Below are 22,341 nucleotides of genomic sequence, written 5' to 3'. Positions count from 1 at the left end.
TTGTCTGTGGCCACGCCCCCGCCGTTAGCCACACCCACACATAGCCCCGCCCCTAGGCTCCACCCCCAGGTGGAGGGTGGCGGCAGGCCCAGTGGGGCCCCCGCTGCCCTCTGCCCTGGGCGCTGGGTCAGAGCCTGCCGGGCACTGCGGGACAGGGCGAACGCGGCGGCCTGGGGGCTCGGAGGCGAAGATGGCGTCAGGCAGGCGCGCCCCGCGCACAGGGCTGCTGGAACTGCGCGCCGGAGCGGGCTCGGGGGCCGGCGGAGAGCGGTGGCAGCGGGTGCTGCTCAGTCTAGCTGAGGACACGCTGACCGTGAGCCCCGCCGACGGCGAACCCGGCCCGGAACCCGTCGCCCAGCGGGAGCCGGTGCCCGCGCAGCTCAACGGTGCCACCGAACCAGGCGCCGCGTCCCCGCAGCTGCCTGAGGCGCAACTGCCCCAGACGCGCTTCGTGACGGTGCACAAGGCCGATGCCGGCGGGCTGGGTATCAGCATCAAAGGTGGGCGCCGGGGCACCGAGGGCGCTGGTTGTGGTGTCTGTGGGACAGATGAGGGCGCCGGGGTCGCAGGGGCTGGCGGCGTACCGAGGACGTGGAGTTGGAGGACTTCGGTCTTGGGGGTAAGGGCGTCCGAGAGGACAGAGGGAACCCAGGAAACAAGGAGCATCAAGGTCGGAGAGGGTTTTGAGAATCGGAAGTCTTAGTTAGAAGGCAGATATGTGGAGGGCGTTGAGGGGCCCACCGAGGACACGTGGGTGGGGAGTTCCGTGCGGAGGCGAAGAGATCTAAGACTGGTTGCCTCTCAGGGGTTGCACGGCCATCAGGGATAAGAGGAGCCCCAGGAGAGCAAAGGATGGAGAAAGGGGTTTGAGGCCTGGGGGGCTGCTAGGCCATGGATGGGGGAGTCTTCAAGATACAACCAAAGTGGGAGGGAGGGCTAGTAAGGCCTGGAGTAGGAAGCATGGCCGGTGAGGAGGATTGCAAACTACATGGAGGCACCAGCTGGACTGAGCTCCCAGATAGAGAGAAAAAAAGGACCTAGAAACCTGAGGCTGTGTACCTAGGTGAAGAGTCCTAAAAGCTGGGTTTGAGTTTCCTGATCTGACCATTTGCACCTTGCACATGATTGAGACTGGCTCTCAGCCCCTAGTACTGCAGCTGCAGCTGGGATTGGATCCCTAGCCTAGCCTGGGAACTTACATATGCCTCAGGTGTGGCCCTAAAAAGAAAAAAAAAAGAGTCCAAAGTACCCACCCTGCCAACACATAGTAGGTGCCTGGTTAATTATTGCTGTTAGATGAGAGGAAAAATGGAGGCCAGGAAAGACATCCCAAGTAACTAACCATAGTGCTAAAAAACCCTGCACACTCCAGCTGCTGGGTTCACCATTCCAAACCACTTACTTCTAAGGCTCCTAGCTCCCAGCCAAAGCAGTGTTATCTGACTTGGGAAAGGGTGTTAGCCTTGGGAAAGAGTTAGCCCTGGGTGTGCACATTTCTCTTACCCTGATATTGGCTCTGTTCCTGGTGCTTCCAGACCCTTTGGCCTAGGTGAGGGGTGACTTGGCTACCACTGTGTGTCAAGTGCTGTGCCCAGTACTCTAGGCTCACAATCTACTCTAACCTGGCTACAAGTACTAAAAGATAGGAAGCATAATCCTCATTTAGCCGGTGAAGAAACTGAGACTCAGAAAAGTCAAATGGTTTTCCCAGGATCACATAGCTGGTAAGTGGCAGAGCTGGGATTTGAACCTCAATTTTCAGGCCACTAGAGAGTGTCCAGAGAAGTCACTTCTTCCCCATAGAAGGACAAACTTCCGTGCAGCCAACCAAAGGCATCTAAAAGGGTGAAAAGGGAGAGCCAGGGAGGGAGCGCCAGTTTTGCCCTCAAAACTTTAGCAAAGGATAGGGCAACAGGTCAATCCAGAAATTGTACACTCAAAAGGAGGAAGGAACTTAAGAGTTCATATAGAGATCCATTTTGCAAATGGACAAACTGAATCTTGGAGAGGAGGGGAACTTTCTAAGGTCACATAAAATACTCCCCAGCTTCATTGTTCCAGGTGAGGGTAAAGGTATTTTTAGGAGGTGTCAGGGGAATACCAGCCCCATTCAATTCTTCATGTATGGAGACTGAGCTCCTGTTGCCATGTTGACCTTTCCTCTAGGGACCAGCCCAGCCCAAGGCATCCAGGAATGATTATGGATCCAAACTGAACTGAAGTTTGAGGTGACCCTTTGAAAGGGTAGTTTCAGGTGAAGAGGGCAGATATAAATAGAAATCTCTTCCTTTTCTAGGCCTCAGGCTCTTTGCAGTGCAAAGAGCAAACTGTTGGGTCTTTGTGGGGCGTCAGGAGAGGCATTCCAATGCTACTTCTGCCACCAATTTGTTGTGTGACCTTGGAATTATGACCTCCCTTCTCTGGGCCACTAATTCCTTATCTTTGAGGATAAACCAGTAGTGTGGTATCTGAGGGCCTGACCGTGGAGTTGAGTGTTGGTTCTGGAGCCAGGAGACCCAGATTTAGATATTTGTTTTGCCACTAACCAGCTGGGTAACCTTGTCCAAGGGGCTTCTCTCCACACTTCAGTTGTCCTGATAGGGATCTGAGCATGCCTGTGTGGTTGGGGTGTCGTGAAGATGCAGTGAGACAAGATTGAAAGCGTTTAGCGTGGTGCTTGGCACTTGGTATGTGGAACTGATGTGAACTGTCTTTACTGTTTCTTATTTTAAAAGGGCATTCAGGAGTTTAGCAATGAAGCACTGTGGTAAATGTATTAGCTTCCCTCCCCCCCCATCAGACTGTAATTCAAATAGACTTTTGAAATCTCAAGACTTTAAGACCTTGGTTTCTAGCATGGGTCCCAGGTTGTAAAGCTTTCTAGTTGCTGAAGAGATCCTTTGTGACCATAGCAATAGCTGACATCTATCTTCATTTTCTTTTTCTTTCTTTTTTCTTTTTCTTTTTAGGGCTGCACCTGCAGCATATGGAAGTTCTGGGGCTAGGGGATGAATCAGAGCCATAGCTGCTGGCCTATACCACAGCCACAGGCACGTGGGATCTGAGCCACATCTGTAACCTATGCTGCAGCTTGCGGCAACACCATATCCTTAACCCCCTGAGTGAGGCCAGGGATTGAACCCGAATCCTCATGGATACTAGTCGGGTTCTTAACCTGCCGAGCCACAACAGGAACTCCTTCATTTTCAATTAGAGGCTCTCAATGGGTTCTCCCATTGTGGAAAGATTGCTTAAAATCCAAAATATTTAAGAAAAAGCTATTGAAGCACCTTGTAAGTTACTCAAATACTGGTGAACACCCAAAGCATTTAACCAAAAGATCCATTATAACATGGTAAGTTTAGAAAATGACTTGTAGTTCCCTGGTAGCCCAGCAGGTTAAGGATCCAACATTGTCAATGTTGTGGCTTGGGTTGCTGCTGTGGCACAGGTTTGATCCCTGGCTTGGGAACTTCCACGTGCCACAGGCGTGGTCAAAAAAAAAAAAAAAAAAAAAAAAAGGAAAGAAAAGAAAAAAAAAAGGGCTAGAAAATGACTTATAAGTATTATTAGTGTCTCAAATATCTAAGACTTCTGAGAATCTCTTTGCCCCCCACCTCCCCTTTCCCAGCACTGGGCTGGGCACAGAGGGAGGCCTTCAGACATAATTTTGCCTTAATGTGGCACCCAAGTCTTGGAGTGTTTCCTTCAGTTTCTTCCTCTTTTGTGCCTATGCAGGCGGCCGAGAGAACAAGATGCCTATTCTCATCTCCAAGATCTTCAAGGGCCTGGCAGCTGACCAGACGGAGGCCCTCTTCGTGGGGGATGCCATCCTGTCAGTGAATGGGGAAGACCTTTCCTCTGCCACCCATGATGAGGCAGTGCAAGTCCTGAAGAAGACAGGCAAAGAGGTGGTGCTGGAGGGTAAGGACTGGGGACCCCAGGGGAGTCTGGTTCTTCCTTACCTCCCCCAGGCCGCAAGCAGTAGGGCATGGAAGGTGTGTAGGGTTGAGAATAGAAACAGGACTTGGAGACCTGCCTTGAGACAGCGGGGTGGGGCAGAGGGAGAGCTGGCCCCAGTCAAGACAGACCTGGATTTCATTTCTTCTCTCATACTCCCAGTTCTGTGGCCTTGGACAAGTTGTGCCATTTCCCTGAGCCTTGGTTTCCTCATCTAGAGGGCAGGGAGGTAACTTCTGCCTTGCTGTGTTGTGGGAATAGGATAAAAGGGCCATGGCAGGATCTGCCACCCAGTGAGGAACCCAGGGGAAAAGAGGTGCTGGGATGGGGACTGGCAAAGGGGCAGCTGATTCTTTCCCGAGGCGTCAGGGGAGCTCTCAACTCCAAGAGATCTAGAACCCTAGAACCCTGAGACCCATCCTCCTTTGGGAGAGGACTTGGTCTTTATGGAGCAGGACGCCCCAAACTTCTAGTTAGGATCAGAGAGGAGTATTTTTCTGGGGGCGGGGACTTGGTGGCTCCTCCCACTCTCCCCTCACTGTGTGGTCTCCGATGAGACCTTTGCTTTCTCTGGGCCTCAGTTTCCCATCAGTTGTTAGAGTCTCTTGCTGGGGTGGTCCCGTGTCTACCTTTTGCCACCTCTGTCAGGAGGTTTCTACATTGCTCAGCCCTTTCCTCAGATGCCGCTCTGTCAGTCCCGGAAGCAGCGGGGGCCTGAGGAATGTGTCTTTGGCTCCTGGCCCAGAACAGGCAGGGGGAGGTGGCGGGGGCTGATGGAGAATGCCATGGCCAGGGAAGCTGCCAGGCTGAGCCCCAGGCCCACATCCTGATACGTTGTCTTTGTGTCCCCAAAGAAGTCTCTAAAAGGTCACAGAAACAAACAGACTCTGGGTCCCTGGATGATCTTTGGCATTCTTGGGGCTCTGACCTCAGTTCTCTCTCAGTTTTGTTCTATTTTACTTTTATAGTTTATTACCTATGTAAATGACCTGTGTGTCTATTTAAATGTAAATGTTGCATTTTAAAAATATACAATTAGAGGTGTCTCTGCAGTATTGGTCCCTGAAAGCTTAAGTATATCAATCATATTTTAACAGCAGTTAAATAATGAGATCACCCATAAGTGAAATGGATATATGAGACCACACCCCCCCATGCCTCATTACTTTGATATTTATAGCCAGTAATATAGTTTGAAACAGTTGATATTTATCAAAATGTCATATTTTGGTTGACTTGAAAGGCTCTTTAGGTTTTAGTCCTGAGATGGTAAAATTTCTACCATAAACACATTTCTAATCTACACTGACGTCCTCCTCACCTCCTCATCTTTCGGTTGAGAATATGTCTATCTGGGTTTTCAGTGTGGCTCATTCTGAGGAAGTAAAATCTCTGAGTTTGACATTTGAAGCATCCGCTGTTTTCAGGGCCAATACCCAAGCCTTCTGTCTAACTCACTTACCCCATTCCTTCCTCACCGAAGCCAAGAAGCATTTCCAGAGACCCACTATGTACCTGATGTGCAGAGCATTAGGTCAGAAGCTAAACCAGACCCAGACCCTCCCAGAGGAAGCTCACCATTGAGTGGGAGAGACAAAATGTGAACCCTGCCTTCTCCGCATAAACTTTTTTTCCCCCACTCCTGTTGCCTGTGGAAATTTCCGGGCTAGGGATCAAACCCAGGTCACAGCAGGGACAACAAGCCACAGCAGGGACAATGGTGGATCCTTCATCACAAGGCCACCAGGGAATTCCTCCATACAAACTATTTAAAAATTAGCTCTATAATTAATCTGGCTTTGGACAAGACCCTTGTTTTCTCTGGGCCTCAGTTTTCATATTCGTTCTAGATCAAAGATGACCAATAGCTTTCATTGTGAGTGTCAGCTTCCTTGGTGACCGGAGGGAGTTCTGTATTTGGGGAGATTGGGAGGGCTTATCTGGATTTAGCATAAAGGAACTGGAATTGACTAGCAATGTCTACTACCGTGGATACACTAGGGAAGAGAATAACCCGGGTACCATCCCTGGACTGAGACCTCCTGGACTGAGATCTCTAGCACTGATGTACTCTAAGACTTCTCAGAGGGCAAGATATTTCCTTGGCAAAGCCTGCCCCAGCCTGCTGGGTGGCACCTAGCCTGCCTCTTGCCCAGCATAGGATTTGGACATAGTTGGCATTCTATAAGTGTTAGTGACTTCCTTCCTGTCCCATCTCATTTACATAGAGTTGGTATTATTTCCTCCTAATGTTTGATAGCATTCGCCAGGGAAGTTTCCTTTATTTTAACTGTGATTTATTTATTTAGCTACACCTGCAGCATGCAAAAGTTCCCAGGCCAGGGATCAAACCTGTGCTGTAGCAGCAACCTGAGCCACAGCAGTGACAATGCCAGATCCTTAACCTGTGATTTTAATGTCTTTAATAAGGCAATTTAGATGGGATCTATTTTTTTCGACCTTTTTTTTTTTCCTTGAATGGGTTTTGGTTGTTTATATCTTTCAAGAGGAATTTGACCATTTCATCTAAGCTGATACATATTTTGGCATAAATTGTTTATAATCTTCCCATATTTCCTTCCCCCCCCCCCATTTTTTTTGGCTGCAACATGCAGCAGCTTGATGTGGGATCTCAGTTTCCAGGCCAGGGACTGAACCCAGGCCACAGCAGTGAAAATGCTGAGTCCTAACCTCTAGGCCACCGGGGAACTCCTTCTCCTCTCTTTTGGATGAGCGCCCTCCCCCACTTTCTCTTTCTTGCCTCCTGCCTTTATACTGTTCTACTCCGTGGTTTTTTTTTTTTTTTTTTTTTTTTTGTCTTTTTGCCATTTCTTGGGCCGCTCCCGTGGCATGTGGAGGTTCCCAGGCTAGGGGTCCAATTGGAGCTGTAGCCACCAGCCTATGCCAGAGCCACAGCAACGCAGGATCCGAGCCGCGTCTGCAACCTACACCACAGCTCACGGCAACGCCGGATCGTTAACCCACTGAGCAAGGGCAGGGACCGAACCCGCAACCTCGTGGTTTCTAGTCGGAGTCATTAACCACTGCGCCATGACGGGAACTCCTACTCCGTGGTTTTGAGAGAACTCTTGGTCTCGTGGAGGAGAAAGCTGAGCAGACCTCTCAGATCACCAGCTTGTCATAGGTGCTGAGAAGGGGTCTCTCCAGGGATTGGAGGAAGTAGTGGTCACTTCTCTCTGGGTGGTCAGGAAAGACTTCCTGGAGAAGGGGATACTGGCACTTTATGGGCCATAAGCAGATGTGGTTGTGGAGTGGAGGGAGGGCATTCTAGGAAGGGGAGCTGTGTGAGCAAAACCATGGATGGGTGAAATGACTTGATTTATCTGGAGAATTGCCTGGGAAGTAATTCAGCTTTATTTGAGCCTGAGTATGAGGAAGGGAATAGAGAAGGAGGAGGCTATTCAAACTGACAGATCTTGCAGGGCCTTGAATTCCAGACCAAAGGAATTTGGAGGGAGACAGAGAGCCATTAAAGTTTTTTTTTTTTTTTTTTTTTTTCAGGGCCTCACCTGCAGCTATGGAAGTTCCCAGTCTAGGGATCCAATCAGAGCTACAGCTGCTGTCCTGCGCCACAGGTACAGCAACACCAGATCTGAGCTGTATCTGTGACCTACACCACAGCTCGAGACAATGCCAGATCCTTAACCCACTGAGCAAGGCCAGGGATCAAACTCACATCCTCATGGGTACTTGTCAGGTTCATTTCCACTGAGCCATAATGGGAACTCCCATTAAAGGGTTTTCAGCAGGGGCTCACATGGTCAGCTCTGGGTGTTAGCAGCATCGGTATGGTTTGGAGGGAGGCAAAAGTAGGTGCAGAATGGCAGCAAGGAGGCTGGGGCCATGAGCAAGATAGAGATAATGGTGGTTTGACCTAAGCAGGCTTGGATAAAAAGAAGAATCCAGAGGTTGTAGCTTTCTTGTTAGCTTTTCCCAGCTTCTTCTTAGTTGAAGTGTCTTTTGAGCTGCTCTCCAGCAGGGCGGCCAAAGGGTGGGCATGGGTACTGGGGTCAAGAATCTTTGATTTGCAGGGGTGATCTGAGATGTCTGGATGATGGAAGGGGGCTGGGATGCTGGGTTGTGGCTGGTCCTTGAGATGTGGGGATATTTATGGAGACTGGGCAGCTGCCCTCGTCTGGAGCCAGAGCTCCTCAAAGCTTCTCTTGACCTAGGTTCTTCCCTGGAGCCCCAGGCACTGGTCACATTGTTCAGAACTTCCTGCCCTTATCCTACTTCTGAGGCCACCTCCAATGGGCCATGGAAGGGTGGCCTGTCTTTTGGCTGTCAGCTTGGCAGAGCAGCTGGACACCTTTCCTGAGCCTGAGGCTTGATGGGTACAGAGCTCTCTGAGAACATCCTAGAAGGAAAGATGTCACTGGCAAACTGCTATTTCCAGCTGAAACCCTACTTCCCTGGCCTAAGTCAGGGGTTCTGCTAGGCCTCAGCAACCCCAGCCTGTCTTCTGGACCTTTCCCTCCGTGGGCTCAGGGCTTTGTACAGATGTCTTGAGCCTCTTCTCAGCTACAGGGATGTGTTTGTGACCAGAGTCTGGGCCAAAGCTGGCAGCCAGCACGCCTGTGCCTGCTGCTTAGAGAGGCCCATTGTGTGCGCAGATTGGGAGCCAGGGCCAGCTTGCGCTCTTGGAAAACAGGCCTGCGGGAAAAGGGAGAGACAGCCAAATGCCTCCCCTCCTTCCACCCCAGTGCGGCTGGCAGACTCGGACAACAGTGAGCCTGTGATGCATTAAAAAAATAATACTGAAGGCCAGAAAAAATGAATAAAGTCAATTTTAATACTTTGTTCAAAGTAGGGAAGTTTTAAGCTTTTAAAAGATGTAGACAGGAGTCCTTGTGTAGCCTAGCGGGTTAAGCATCCAGCATTGTCACTGTTGTGGCTAGGGTTCAGTCCCTGGCCTGGGAACTTCCATATGCTCCAGTTGCGGTCAAAACAAAAACGAAAACAAAACAAAACAAAACAAAAACCCCACCAAAGAATGAGACAGTGCATTTGAAACGCATTGCATGGTACAATGTCTTTTACATGGTAAGCGTGCAATGCCAGCCTTTATCATAATTATTGCAACAGCAGCAGCAGCTTCGTACTGTTTTCTTCAGTAAACTTGAAGGTCTCTGAGGGCAGGAATCATGTGTAGTTTGTCTCAGAGCCCAAGGACTGGCACCAAGCCCACACACATTAGATATTGGTGAATTTGGGGCAAATGATCACTAAGGGACACCTCTGATCCTTTCTACTTTAACCTGTCAATTGCAGTTGACTTTCCTAAATGTTTAAGCTGGGCCTCAAGACTCAAACTGGGCTTGACTGACTCCTGAGAGTTTCCTTTATGAGTCCTCAGAACTCCAAGGCCAGGCCCCTGCCATCTTGTCCTCTGGAGATGGACACTGCCAGGTGTCCTGCCTGGAATTTGGCTCAACACATAACCGCTGTCAAAAATGGGATGTTATTAATGGATACAGCTAGTCTGAGGCCACCCTATTTGGTTTAGCCGAGTGATACTGTGGCCCAGAGGCGCCTGAGGGACTTCTGTCCTGGGAACAGAGGCATGAGTGGAGCCCCTGTCCAGTCCTCCCATGGCTGCAAAGACCTGTTGTTCAATCATTGTTCTCAAGAAAACATTAATTTGGCTGCACACACACACGGCTTAAGGCCATGTGATTCCCCACAGACAAAACTTGGCTTAATCCAGTCCTGGCCTGTTCCCCAGATCTTTGATTAAAATGCTTGTGGGGCTCTGGAGGCAGATTTTGGCCTCAATTAGCTGTGCAAGCCTGGCTGATGGAGGTAGAAGAATTACAATGATAATGGTAAGAATGTTAATAATACTGATGCCTCTCTCTCTTTATTGAGCACCTACAGTATGCTGGACACTGTGCTAAGTGCCTTCCGTATGTTTTGTCATTGAATCCTCAAGACCACCCGTATGCTTCAAGTTACGTTATTCATTCCACTGTACAGATGAGAACACTGAAACTCAGAGAGGTGAAGCTACTTGCCCGAAGTCACACAGTGGCAGAGATGGAATTTGAGGCCAGATCTGTCAGATGTCCAAACCCATGTTCTTTTTTTCTTTTCTTTTTCTTTTTTGTCTTTTTAGGGCTGCTCCTGTGGCATATGGAAGATTCCAGGCTAGGGGCCCAATTGGAGCTGCAGCTGCTGGCCCAGGCCACAGCCACAGTGACGCCAGATCTGAGCTGTGTCTGTGACCTACACCACAGCTCATGGCAACGCTGGATCCTTTGATCCACTGAGCAAGGCCAGGGATCCAACCAGCATCCTCATGGATGTCTGGTTCATTACCACTGGGCCATAAAGGGAACTCCAAAACCCATGTCCTTAAGTATTTGTACTGCACTGCAAGTCATGTCATCCCTGTGACACTCAGTTTATTCATCTGTTAAATGGGACGTGGATTGGTCTCATTGAATTGATGTGATTAGGTGAAGATGTGTTAGTGAGATTTGAGCTTTGATGCTTGGCATATAGTAAGTGCTTCAATAAGTGTTTCTCCCATTACTAAGATCCTAGTAGTCTTCCTGAGTTGACGAGGGCCTTGCCTTTGAATTCTGGCTAAGACGGTTCGGAATGCAGTGGTATATTTTTGAAAAATGAACTAGAGTTTTACAAAATGTAAAAAGTAACATAAGGGAGTTCCTGTCATGGCGCAGCGGGAACGAATCTGACTAGGAACCATGAGGTTGTGATTCTAACCCTGACCTTGCTTGGTGGGTTAATAAGGCTCTGGTGTTGCCATGAGCTGTGGTGTAGGTGGCAGACCTGGCTCGGATCTGGTGTTGCTGTGGCTGTGGTGTCGGCTGGCAGCTGTAGCTCCGATTCGACCTCTAGCCTGGGAATCTCCATGTGCCATGGGTGCAGCCCTACAAAGCAGAAAAAAAAAAAAGTAACATAAATTTATTTAAAAAAACAACGACACCCTTGGAGAGTGTAAAGCCATCATCTTCGGATAGAGATAACCACAGTTAATATTTTCACATACTTCCAGAGAAAAGTTCCCATGTTTCTTTTTATCACTAAACAAGTTGAAGACGTCTTTCCAACTCACGTGTAACTTTGTTTCACTCTTTTTTTTTTTTCTTTTTTAGCTGCATCTGCAGCACATGGAAGTTCCCAGGTCAGGGACTGAATCCAAGCTGAATTTGCAACCTACGCCACAGCTGCGGCAACGCTGGATCCTTAACGCACTGGGCTGGGCTGGGGTTCGAACCAGCAATACCACAGAGACAAGCCAGATCTTTAACCCCCTGCGTCACAGCAGCGACTCCCTGTTTTATTTTATTTTTTTTAATGGTTACATGATATTCCCTTATTGGGATTCAGACATTCATTTAGCAAATGTTTACTGCATTCCTGCTCTGTGCCAAGATTCAGTGTAGGCATTGGGGATATAGCCATGAACAAGACTGAATGATCTGCCAGTCAGGGAGCTCACGCCTTGTATTTAGTGGCCCCTGCTATGGGATTTAAGTTGTTTCTAGCCATGACTCCCATGTGCACCTGAGAGCATTTATCTGAAGTGAGGTTCCTGCAAAGATATTGCAAGGTCAGTGCATTTGTGAGCCTTTAGGACCTTAATAGGTGGGGCACCCTGCACTGCACAAGGGTATGAAAGAGGAGATTTTATGCCCCAGAGTGTGGCAATCCAGGCAGCTGTGCTGCAGGGCCTGCCAGGGGCTGAGAACTATTTATAGTCCAGCCTTGCTGGACCAGCAGGACCTCAAATGTCACCCCTTCCAGAGCCTGTTGGAATGCCAAGTCCTCTCCACACCATCCTGGGTGGCCAGGTGGGCAGCCTGGACTTGAATCCTCACAATTCCTTACTCAGAGAGCTGGCGTATATGTGCCCTTGTATAAGCAAGGAAACTGAGGCTCAGAGAGCCTTTGGGATTTGCCAAGGCCTGATAGTGACAGGGCCTGGATTAAAATCTTTGTCTATCAGTCCCCACACCCTGTGCTCCTTCCCTTATACTGTCATGCTAAGAATAGGAGCAGAAATAATAACCATGCTACTGTTTATTGAAGACCTCGTCTATGCCGGGTAGGAAAAAGTGCTTTATAAGGATTAAATCTCCGTATGCTGGGAAGTAGATATATTTCACTCCTGTTTAGAAAGATGAAGAAATAGAGGCTCAAAGAAATCAAGTCACTTGACCAAGGGCACAGAGGAAGGCAGTTAGACCCAAGCCTGCCTCACGCTATAGCCCAACTCCACATTGCTTCTAGACTGAGAAGCCCCAGGCCTGTCAATATTCATTTATCTTAACACATTTATTATTTACTGATTACCTGGTACAGGTCAGGTCCTATTCAGATGCTGGGGATACCCTAGTAAACAAGACAATGGGTTCCCCGCCCTCACAGAACCGATGTTTTAGTTAGAGGAGAGAGACGGTAGATGGGTGAGCAAATGGATAGTAATTTTAGGCAGAGGCAAGTAAGTGACCACCCACTGAATAGATCAAGAACAGCTTGAGCTTAGAGGACAGGCTTCAGCTAAGACTCAAAGCCAAGACATTCAGCCACAAACATCTGCTGAGCACTGGGTTAAGTACCGGGGACACTCTGTTGATCCGAAGCAGATGTAAGCCCATCTCTCTGCAACACATATGTTCCTTCCCATTTGTCCTGGGCCAGGCAAATGGTCCTGCTTTGTCTCTGTTCCTTGTGTTTCTAGTGGAATCTATTCCTGGCCCCCTGGAGTCAGGGCTGGCTCCTCTCCTCGGCAGAGTTGGGAATCAGGGCCTCTGGAAGGGGCAGGGTATCCTGTGTGTGTGTATGTGACTGTTTCAGCATCCCTGAGGAGAAAGGGCCCACATATCACTGTGTTACCAGGCTCCTGGGCCAGAGGTTTGGCTGGGGAGGGTGTGGACAGCAGCTGGCTCTGTCCTTGGAGTCTCAGGAATGCTGGCCATGGTCCTGCCCTCAGTTCTCCAGGCCACCGCCTTTGGGCAGCCCTGCCCTGCCTGGGTGGGTGACTCAGGCAGAAATCAGAGCAGGGAGGAGGCCTCAGAGCTATTTATGGCCACGCTCTGGGTGCCCCCAGCACCCCACCCCCACCCTGGGACAGGCTGATTGGTTTGTGAAATGCAAGCCCTGTTTTGGACACCAGCTGGTGTGCTGTCCATTTATGGTATGATCCTGTGTGAAAGGAGAAGGAGGACCCACTTCTGGGACTTCCCTGGGTGCCTAGGGTCTCTAGCAGTTCCTCTGGCTTCAAAGCTGACAGATGTTCATTTGCTGAGCATAGGCAAACCTGCTGAATTCTGGGGATCTGGAGACAAGTCAGTGGAGGTCCCTGCTCTCACAGCCTGGTGGGGTACACAGACTCCCACATATATACATAAGGGACTGGGATCAAGGGGGAGGCAGAGGTGATGGGTATAGGGAGGAGGGGTCCAGAGTGAGCACCTGGGAAGGTTTCCTCGAGGGGCGGCTGAGCCGACTCCTGGGCTCTGGCACCTTCTTCCTCCTGCTGAATGAACCTGTCCTGCCCTGGCGTTCATTTCTCCACTCACCGAACACTGACTCCAGATTTGAATCCAGCCCTGTTTCTGACCCCTCTCAGCTCCCATTTTTTTTTTTTTTTTTTTTTTTTGTTGTTGTTGTTGCTATTTCTTGGGCCGCTCCCGCGGCATATGGAGGTTCCCAGGCTAGGGGTTGAATTGGAGCTGTAGCCACTGGCCTACGCCAGAGCCACAGCAACGCAGGATCCGAGCCGTGTCTGCAACCTACACCACAGCTCACGGCAACGCCGGATCATTTAACCCACTGAGCAAGGGCAGGGACCGAACCCGAAACCTCATGGTTCCTAGTCGGATCCGTTAACCACTGCGCCACAACGGGAACTCCTCAGCTCCCATTTTAGTGAGAGAGACAGCCCAGCACACAAAATCACCATAGAGGCTAAGAAGTGTGAGCAGAACCTGTGTCGCATGTTTTAAATCATCTCATTGAATTCTAAGTCTCTCTGAGGTAGACATTGTTACTCCCCTTTTATCAACTAGTGGATTGAGGGCCAGAGAGGTGAATGGCCTTGTCCATGGTCATACCACCAGGCAGAGCTGGAATTCAAATTTAATAGTGCCTTGGAAATTCCTGGCATTGCTGCAGCTGGGGTGCAGGTTGCAACTGAAGTGCAGGTTTGATCTCTGGCCCGGGAAATTCCACCTGCTGCAGACACACTCATGCACAGTGCGTGTCTCCTAATCCTGTACTAAGGGCATTTGCTGCAAGGGGATCTTCATTTTCAAAGGTATTCGGAAGCTCCCACAGCTTCTGAGAGCTCTGAGGAAGTCAACATGATTGGGTTAGAGGGTGAGCTTAGGGACGTGGCAGAGCCACAAAGTAGGCAGGGCCCAGGTACCTGGAGAGCCTTGATGTTGGGTGAAGGTTACAGGGAGACAGAGCAGGGCTTTGAGCAGGGGAGGTACATGGCTTGTCATAGTAGGGAGATATAGCAGTTGCATCCTGAGAAGGAGTGAGGGTGGGTCAGTGCTATATTAGGATGCTTTTGTTTAAGTAATAAGAACCCAATTCAGAGAGGTTTTTTTTTTTCTTTTCTTTTTTAGGGCCACACTCATAGCATAGGGAAGTTCCCAGGCTAGGGGTCTCATCAGAGCTACAGCTACCAGCCTACGCCACAGCCACAGCAATGCCGGATCCAAGCCGAATCTGCGATCTATACCACATCTCACGGCAACCCGGGATCCTTAACCCACTGAGCAAGGCCAGGGATTGAACCCTTATCCTCATTGATCCTGGTTGGGTTCGTTAACCACTGAGCTATGAAGGGAACTCCCAGAGAGGTTTAACATTGAAGAAAATGTGTTTTTTTCCAGAGTACCTGAAGTCAGCATGGCTCCAGGGTAGATTAATTTAAAGTCTCACCATCCTCAATGTGTGGATCTCAGCACTGTTCAAAGAGAACCTAGGACCAACTCCCCACTCCCAGCAGCTTCTAAAAGCTAAAGAAAAGGAGAGGAAGGGAGTATACTTTCCCTCAGAGCTCGTTGGACTGAATTGAATCATTTGCCCCTTTCTAAGCCAGTCACAAACAAGAGAAATTGGGTGATCATGATTTGCTTTGACCAATCAAGAATCTCCTGCTGGGTTGGGGAGAAGCCCAGCCTGTTATGTTCTGTTAGCAAGGAGAAAAGGAGTAGGAATGGTTTGGCTGTCAGGTAGGCTGTGATGTGTCCTATTTCATCACCCCTTGAGACATCGTCCTGGGGCAAGTCATTGCTGTATTGATGAGGATGAGTAATTTTTTTTTTTTTTTTTTTTTTTTGCTTTTTTAGGCCTGCACCCAAGGCATGTGGAAGTTCCCAGGCTAGGGGGCCAATCAGAGCTGTAGCTTCTGGTCTATGCCACAGCCACAGCAATGCCAGATCTGAGCTGCCTCTGCAACCTACACTGAAGCTTATGGTAACACCAGATCCTTAACCCACTGAGTGAATCCAGGGATTGAACTCATATCCTCATGGATGCTAGTTGGATTCATTACTGCTAAGCCACAATGGGAACTCTGAGGATGAATAATTTTTAACCTCAGTTCCAAAACTTCAGATTCAGGCTTAATTCTCTGTCTAACCCCCCCCCCAAAAAAAAACCCCAAAAACAAAGACTAAACCCTAAAACCCCCATTAAACTTGCTCTTATTTTCAATTTAACTTCTCTTCCAACCCCAGTAGGGCTTGTAACTCCCCCTCACTTTCACCCCTATTTGCCTTGGATTCTATCTGAGCCTCAGGAGCAGTCTCCTGTGACAGAAATAACTTCTTATCTGGTTCTTCCAGGGACTTGGGCCAAGAACTTCCCCACACCTTCCTGGCCTGTCTACTCACAGTTAGAGCATACTGACTGGGCCTTGACTGCAGACATCAGGTGGCTAGCAAGCCAGATGGCTGTGGGTCTAGGGTTGGCTGAGAGGAGAGGAAGAGAGGCTGCCCAAGGGCTCTCAGGCATAAGCAACCTTCGGTAGGGCAGCAGAGGGGACGGTCTGGCTGAGGGAAGAGAGACCAGTGCTTGGGCAAGTCTTTTAACCACCTTGAGGTACTGAATTCCTCGTAGCTCATTCTAGAGATGAGGAGGCTGCTGGTCATCAGAATTGGGAATAGTCCAGATGTCAGGACAGATGTGGCAGACACTGTTGGTTGCCTGCCCACCGACCATTTCCCCTTTTTCTATGCAAATAGAACCTGATTTACTGGGTGGAAATATGCTCAGCCCTAGAGGCTGAGTTGTGATTGATCTAAATCAATCATGACTCTTCCTTGTTACTAATGATTGTACTAGAAATGGGCATGCACCCTGGTTGGGCCAATGAGATATAAGCCTTCATGGAAATATTTATCTCTCTGATAAGATGGAGGTGTGAGACCAAACCTTTTTCTGCCTGTCTTCTTTCTCCTTTCCTGCTTTGGGTTTTTTAATGTAAGGAATGATTGGCTAGGCGCCAGCTCCGAGGGTCAGCAGTGATGATCCCTTAACTGCCCCAGGTTACAAAGAGTTAAAGAGCTGAAAGGACTTGTACTGACCCCTTCCCTCTCAGGACATAAGGAAAGGAGGCAGGTGCCAAAGATACCGGCCAGCCCTAACGGAGACCTCACAGTACTTAAACATTTTAGAAATCAAAAGGTACTTTGCACTGCAAAGTGCATTAGGACAGAGATCCAGGATCTCAGACCTGCTGTAGGTGACAAGACCAAAGTCAGCCTCCTCTGGGACCTTGTTCCCACTGGGCCCTGGTCCTGTCTTAGGCCCACCCAGCCCAGTCTCAGCAAAGATCTTGCTAAGTCGCCCCCCTGACCCCCGGATCTCTGATTACCCTCAATATCTGATAAGGTTCCTCATCTCCCTTCTCAAGCAGTATCTAGTCCCTTTGGCCTGTCATTTCCTCAATCCCCTGCCTTTGAAGTCTCTTAGGAACTTTCCTTCCACTGGCCTCTCACTGACTCTTGGCCATAAATCCCCCTGTCCTTGTTGAATTTGAGTTGAGCCCAATCTCTCTCCTCTAATAGAAATAATCTTGAATAAAGTTTTCCTTACCCAGCCCCCCCCCTCCAAAAAAGCAAAGATTGGCTTGAGTCTGCAGCAGCCAACCTGTGCTCATCAGGGCAGGGCGGAGAGGCCTACCCAGGATCCAATGTCATTGAGCCACTGAACCAATCCTGAAATTGCCTTCCTCTAGACTTCTTGTTACATGAAATCATAAAAATCTTTGTTTTTCTTTTTCTTTTTTTTGGCTGCCCTCAAGCGTATGAGCTTGCTGGCTCACACGCTATGAATCAGATCCGAGCTGCTGTGACCTACAGCTGCAGCAATGCCGGATCCTTAACCCACTGTGCCAGGCCAGGGATCAAACCTGTGTTCCTGTGCTCCGGAGGCACTGCTGACTTGTGCCACAGTAGGAACTCCAAAAATCATAAATATCTTTATTGCTTATGGCACTGTTATCATATATTCCATTACTTGCAGCCAAGCTCAACTAATTGATAGAGCAAGAATGACCAAATGTTTGTTTTATTATCAATTGGCTTTAATTGATTAATAATGGCTGCCATAGAATACTGTGGTTGATTCATGATGTCTATCTTGAACAAGGGGTAAAGAAGTGGTAGCATAAGTGTCATATGTTTACCACCCCAGTCATATCTGAAGCCAGTTCAATACCTGGCACATAGTAGGTGCTCAAGAAAATTGACTTTTGTCTCTGAACCTCTACTCCCACCAAGCTCTTCTCAGATCAACCCTGTTATCATGTTGCTTTTCTCTTCTAGCTGCCGTTGTTAGTGAGATCTTCCTTTTCTAGAAAGGCGTGGAATCTAGCCTCCAGTCAAGGCTCTTGGTTGTAAATATCATAACTCCTGTTAGGATGGTATCCTGACTTTCTAAAGAAGAAGTGTGAGAAAGCAGAACTTTAGCAGATGTCTGGCAGAGTTTTCCCTCTGCCTCTCAACATGCATCTCCACTAAATTTCTCTTCTGACATATCAACTCTCTCCTCTTCTCTGTTCTTACAGCAGAAGGTGGTTGCCCCCAGAGTATTCAGGTTTTTTTCAAGACACCAATTAAGGATCCCTCAACAGTCTCAATCTGGGTAGCCTAAGGTGTTAGGTGTTGAACCCTGATCCAGCTAGCATAGCCAGGAGGGCAGGATCACATGTCTGATAATGACTTTATAGGTCAGTTGCGCAGAGGAAATGAATAAAATATTCGGCGCCTCATGTGTACTAGCTATTGAGCACCTTTTTTTTCATTCTTTCTTCCTTCCTCCCTTCCTTCCTTCTTCCCTCCCCCCTTTCTTCCTTCTTTCCTTCCTTCTTTTCTTTCTCTCTCTCTTGCTTGCTTGCTTGCTTGCTGCACACGCAGCATGTGGAGGTTCCCAGGGTAGGAGTTGAATTGGAGCTGCAGCTGCCAGCCTATGCCACAGCCATAGCAACATCAGATCCGAACCATGTCTGCAGCCTACACCACAGCTCGTGGCAACACCGGATCCTTAACCCACTGAATAAGGCCAGGGATCGAACCTGAGTCCTCATGGATACTAGTTGGGTTCATTACTGCTGAGCTACAATGGGAACTCTGATTGAGGAGATTTCAAGTGTTCAGTAACTACATGTGACTAGTGGCATGCATCCAGAATTTTTTTGGCATGCATCCATGCTGCCCTGTCAGAGATTTTGGCATCGAGGAGGATAGTGATAGTGGACATAAATTAAACTCTTAATGAATTAGTGATAATTGTGATGTGTGCTATATGGGAGCCCATGTCATAGTGGTAACTGCTGACCTGTCCCCTAACCAGTCAAGTACATGAAGGAGGTCTCACCATATTTCAAGAACTCTGCCAGTGGGACCTCAGTTGGCTGGGACTCGCCTCCTGCCTCACCCCTACAGCGGCAGCCTTCCTCCCCTGGCCCCCTACCCCGGGACCTGAGTGATGCCAAACACGTGTCCTTGAAGATGGCATATGTCTCAAGGAGGTGCACCCCTACTGACCTGGAGACCAGGTAAGCCTCCCATAGGGGCAACTCAGAGAGACATGACCTCATGTTAGTTTGGTGGGGCCAAAGGAAAATTTCCCCTGTGTTGCAAATGACAAGCACCATGCCAGAATGTAGTAGGTGCTTAAGAAATGTTTGTTGAGTGGCTGTAAGAGTGAAGTTACGGGGATGATGGTGGGCTTTGCTTATCTCTTCTTCCTCTGCGAAGTTCATGTTTGAGAAGAAACTTGGTTTGTGGAGGAGCCCTGGATTCCAGTCTTGGTTCTCCTTGAATCAGTCTCCTTTCCTACTGTACTGACCTTTAGATGAGTCCTCTTTGTGAAATGAGAATACTGGAGGGAGTTCCCATTGTGGCTCAGCAGGTTACGAACTCAACTGGTATTCATGAGGATTTGGGTTTGATCCCTGGCCTCACATCAGTGGGTTAGGGATCTGGCATTGCTGGGAGCTGTGGTGTGGGTTGCAGACATGGCTCAGATCCCTTGTTTCCGTGGCTGTGGTGTAGGCTGGCATTGATAGCTCCAATTCAACCCCTAGCCTGGGAACTTCTATATCCACAAGTGTAGCCCTAAAAAGAGAAAAAAAAAATATTGGTCTCAGTGATCCCCTCAAGTCTCGAGGTTCTGAGATGCAACATTCACTTCAGGGCCAAGGCAGGTTACCATCTTTCACATCTGAACAGCCCTGATGATAAGATTCACTGCTGATAAGATTGATAATCAATATTACGAGTATTTATCATGCACAATTTAACTCATAGCAAGCCTATGAGCAAAGTCCTTTTATTTTATCCCCATTTTATAGATGAGGACAGAGAGAGGAAGTAACCTGCCCAAGATCACACAACCAGGAAGGGATGGAACTTGTCTCATTCCAGGTAGCCCTCTCTACCTCAGAAGCTTCAGGTGCCTGAGTGATGGTGGTGGTTGAATGGAGTTCAGTTGATCAAAAGGGGTGTGCACTATTGGGTGTGCAGTCCATATATATGGTGTGGGCATAAATGGCTTGTGCTGTAGGTTCTAGTTACAGCTGAGGTTCAGTTGGGCAAATGCTCAGTATTGGCCTAGAGGGCTAATTAATGTTCAGCATCCAAATCTCCTGGCCCTATTTGATGCCTTAGCTGCAGCCTGCCTCCATGAGGCAAGATCTGGTGATTCACAGGTCGCTTATAAGTGTTTCACCGAAGGGGCCTTTTTTAAAAATGACTGCACCTGTGGCATATGGCAGTTCCCGGGCTGGGGATTGAATCTGAGCCTCGGCTGCAACCTATACCACAGCTCCCAGCTCCTTAACCCACTGCTAACCCACTGCCTGGGCCAGGGATTGAACCTGCACCTCTGCAGTGACCTAAGGTGCTGCAGTCGAATCTTTTTTTTTGCCATTTCTTGGGCCGTTCCTGTGGCATATGGAGGTTCCCAGGCTAGGGGTCGAATCAGAGCTGTAGCCACCGGCCGATGCCAGAGCCACAGCAACGCAGGATCCGAGCCACGTCTGCAACCTAAACCACAGCTCACAGCAACGCCGGATCCTTAACCCACTGAGCAAGGGCAGGAATCGAACCTGCAACCTCATGGTTCCTAGTCGGATTCGTTAACTATTGCGCCACGATGGGAACTCCTGCAGTCGAATTCTTAACCCACCGCACCATAGTGGGAACTCCACTCTTAGAACTTAATTCTTAAAAATTTTTATTTAGGAGTTCCTGTCGTGGCTCAGCAGTTAACAAACCCAACTAGCATCCGTGAGGACGCAAGTTCAATCCCTGGCCTCACTCAGTGGGTTAAGGATCCAGTGTTGCTGTGAGCTGTGGTGTAGGTCGGCGGCTATAGCTCCTATTGAGCCCCTAACCTGGGAACCTCCATATGTCAAGGGTGTGTCCCTAGAAAGATAAAACATTTATTTATTTATTTATTTATTTATTTATTTATTTATTTATTGGCTGCCTTGTGGCATACAGAGTTTCTGGACTAGGGATTAGATCCTAGCCAGAATTGCAACCTATGCTATTGCTGTGGCAGTGCTGGATCCTTGTAACCCTCTGTGCCGGGCCAGGGATCCAACCTGCATCCTGGTGCTGCAGAGATGCCACCAATCCTCTTGAGCCACAGCAGGAACTTCTGGAACTTTAGGTTAATTGTGGGCCCCATCCTGATCCCAGACATCACCCAAAGCTTGTGTGTACATGTATTTCTTTTCTTTTCTTTTTTTATTTTTGTCTTTTTGTCTTTGCTCGGGCCACACCCTCAGCATATGGAGGTTCCCAGGCTAGGAGTCTAATTGGAGCTGTAGCCACCAGCCTACACCAGAGCCACAGCAACGTGGGATCTGAGCCACGTTCTGCAACCTACACTACAGCTCACGGCAACGCTGGTTCCTTCACCCACTGAGCGAGGCCAGGGATGGAACCTGCAACCTCATGGTTCCTAGTCGGATTCGTTAGTCATTGAGCCACGATAGGAACTCCTACATGTATTTCTGTGTGTGTGTACATGTAGATAGCATGTAAATGCAAGTGTTTGTGTGTATATGTGAGTATTTGCATGGACAGGGGTGTCAATTTGTGTTAATATTCATATGTGTGTACATGTGCTTAACCTGTGCACACAGGTGTAACTTGAATATAACTGGGTTCCGTATCAGCACAATATCAGTCAAAAGAACACAATCTGGAGTTCCCATCATGGTGCAGCAGAAATGAATCTGACTAGGAACCATGAGGTTGTGGGTTCGACCCCTGACCTCGCTCGGTGGGTTAAGGATCCGGCATTCCTGTGAGCTGTGGTGTAGGTTGCAGACATGGCTCGGATCCCGAGTTGCTGTGGCTGTGATGTAGGCCGGCAGCTGTAGCTCCGATTAGATCCCTAGCCTGGGAACCTCCACATGTCTTGGGCGCAGCCCTAAAAAAAATAGCCATATTCCAGGTAGGCAGAAGGCAGAGGACAAAGTTTTTTTGTTCTATTGCTGCTTAACGAGCCATCCTAAAATTTAGTGGCTTAGAAGATAACAGTTTATTATTTCTCACAATTCTGTAATCTGGGCTGGCCTTGGCTAGTTCTTCCGTTCTATGTGGTATGTGCTGGAGCCGGAAGTCCAAGCAGGCTGCTTCACCCACATGTCTGCTGCCTCAGCTGGGATGATTGGAACAGCTAGAGCCTGGTGATACATTCTTCTTTCCATATGGCCTTTCCATGTGGTTGGCTTTTCTTCCTCTCAGGATAGGTGGATTTCATGATGGATTTCGGAATGGCATTTCTGCCACATTTTATTTGTGAAACCACATCACAAGGTCAAGTAGAGGAGAAATAAGCTTCACTTCTTTT

At 48.7% G+C, this 22,341-nt stretch overlaps 1 protein-coding gene and 1 long non-coding RNA gene across 4 annotated transcripts in view; both read left to right on the top strand.

Annotated features, from left to right (window-relative positions):
- The window catches only part of LOC146395264 (uncharacterized), a 624,884-nt gene that overhangs the window by 533,891 nt on the left and 68,652 nt on the right, over positions 1–22,341 (top strand). The gene's annotated exons all lie outside the window — the stretch shown is intronic.
- Positions 68–22,341, top strand: part of SNTA1 (syntrophin alpha 1) — a 28,953-nt gene continuing 6,679 nt past the window's right edge. For all 3 annotated transcript variants that reach the window (XR_014832206.1, XM_003359945.6, XM_085003634.1), the window contains exons 1-3: positions 68–500; positions 3,739–3,924; positions 18,823–19,027. Coding sequence is in view for 2 of the 3 variants with exons in the window: in XM_003359945.6 (XP_003359993.1) it covers positions 191–500; positions 3,739–3,924; positions 18,823–19,027 (701 nt within the window). In the remaining variant the exon portion in view is untranslated. The remainder of the gene's footprint in view (positions 501–3,738; positions 3,925–18,822; positions 19,028–22,341) is intronic.

This window comes from Sus scrofa, chromosome 17 (assembly GCF_054392235.1).
Source record: "Sus scrofa isolate SSC_HxYL_T2T_F1_AM1 chromosome 17, Sscrofa_HxYL_maternal_Yorkshire_Landrace_v2.0, whole genome shotgun sequence".
Taxonomy (NCBI): domain Eukaryota; kingdom Metazoa; phylum Chordata; class Mammalia; order Artiodactyla; family Suidae; genus Sus; species Sus scrofa.
The sequence above is the reverse complement of the archived record's forward strand: the minus strand, read 5'-3'. Positions and strand labels throughout refer to the sequence as shown.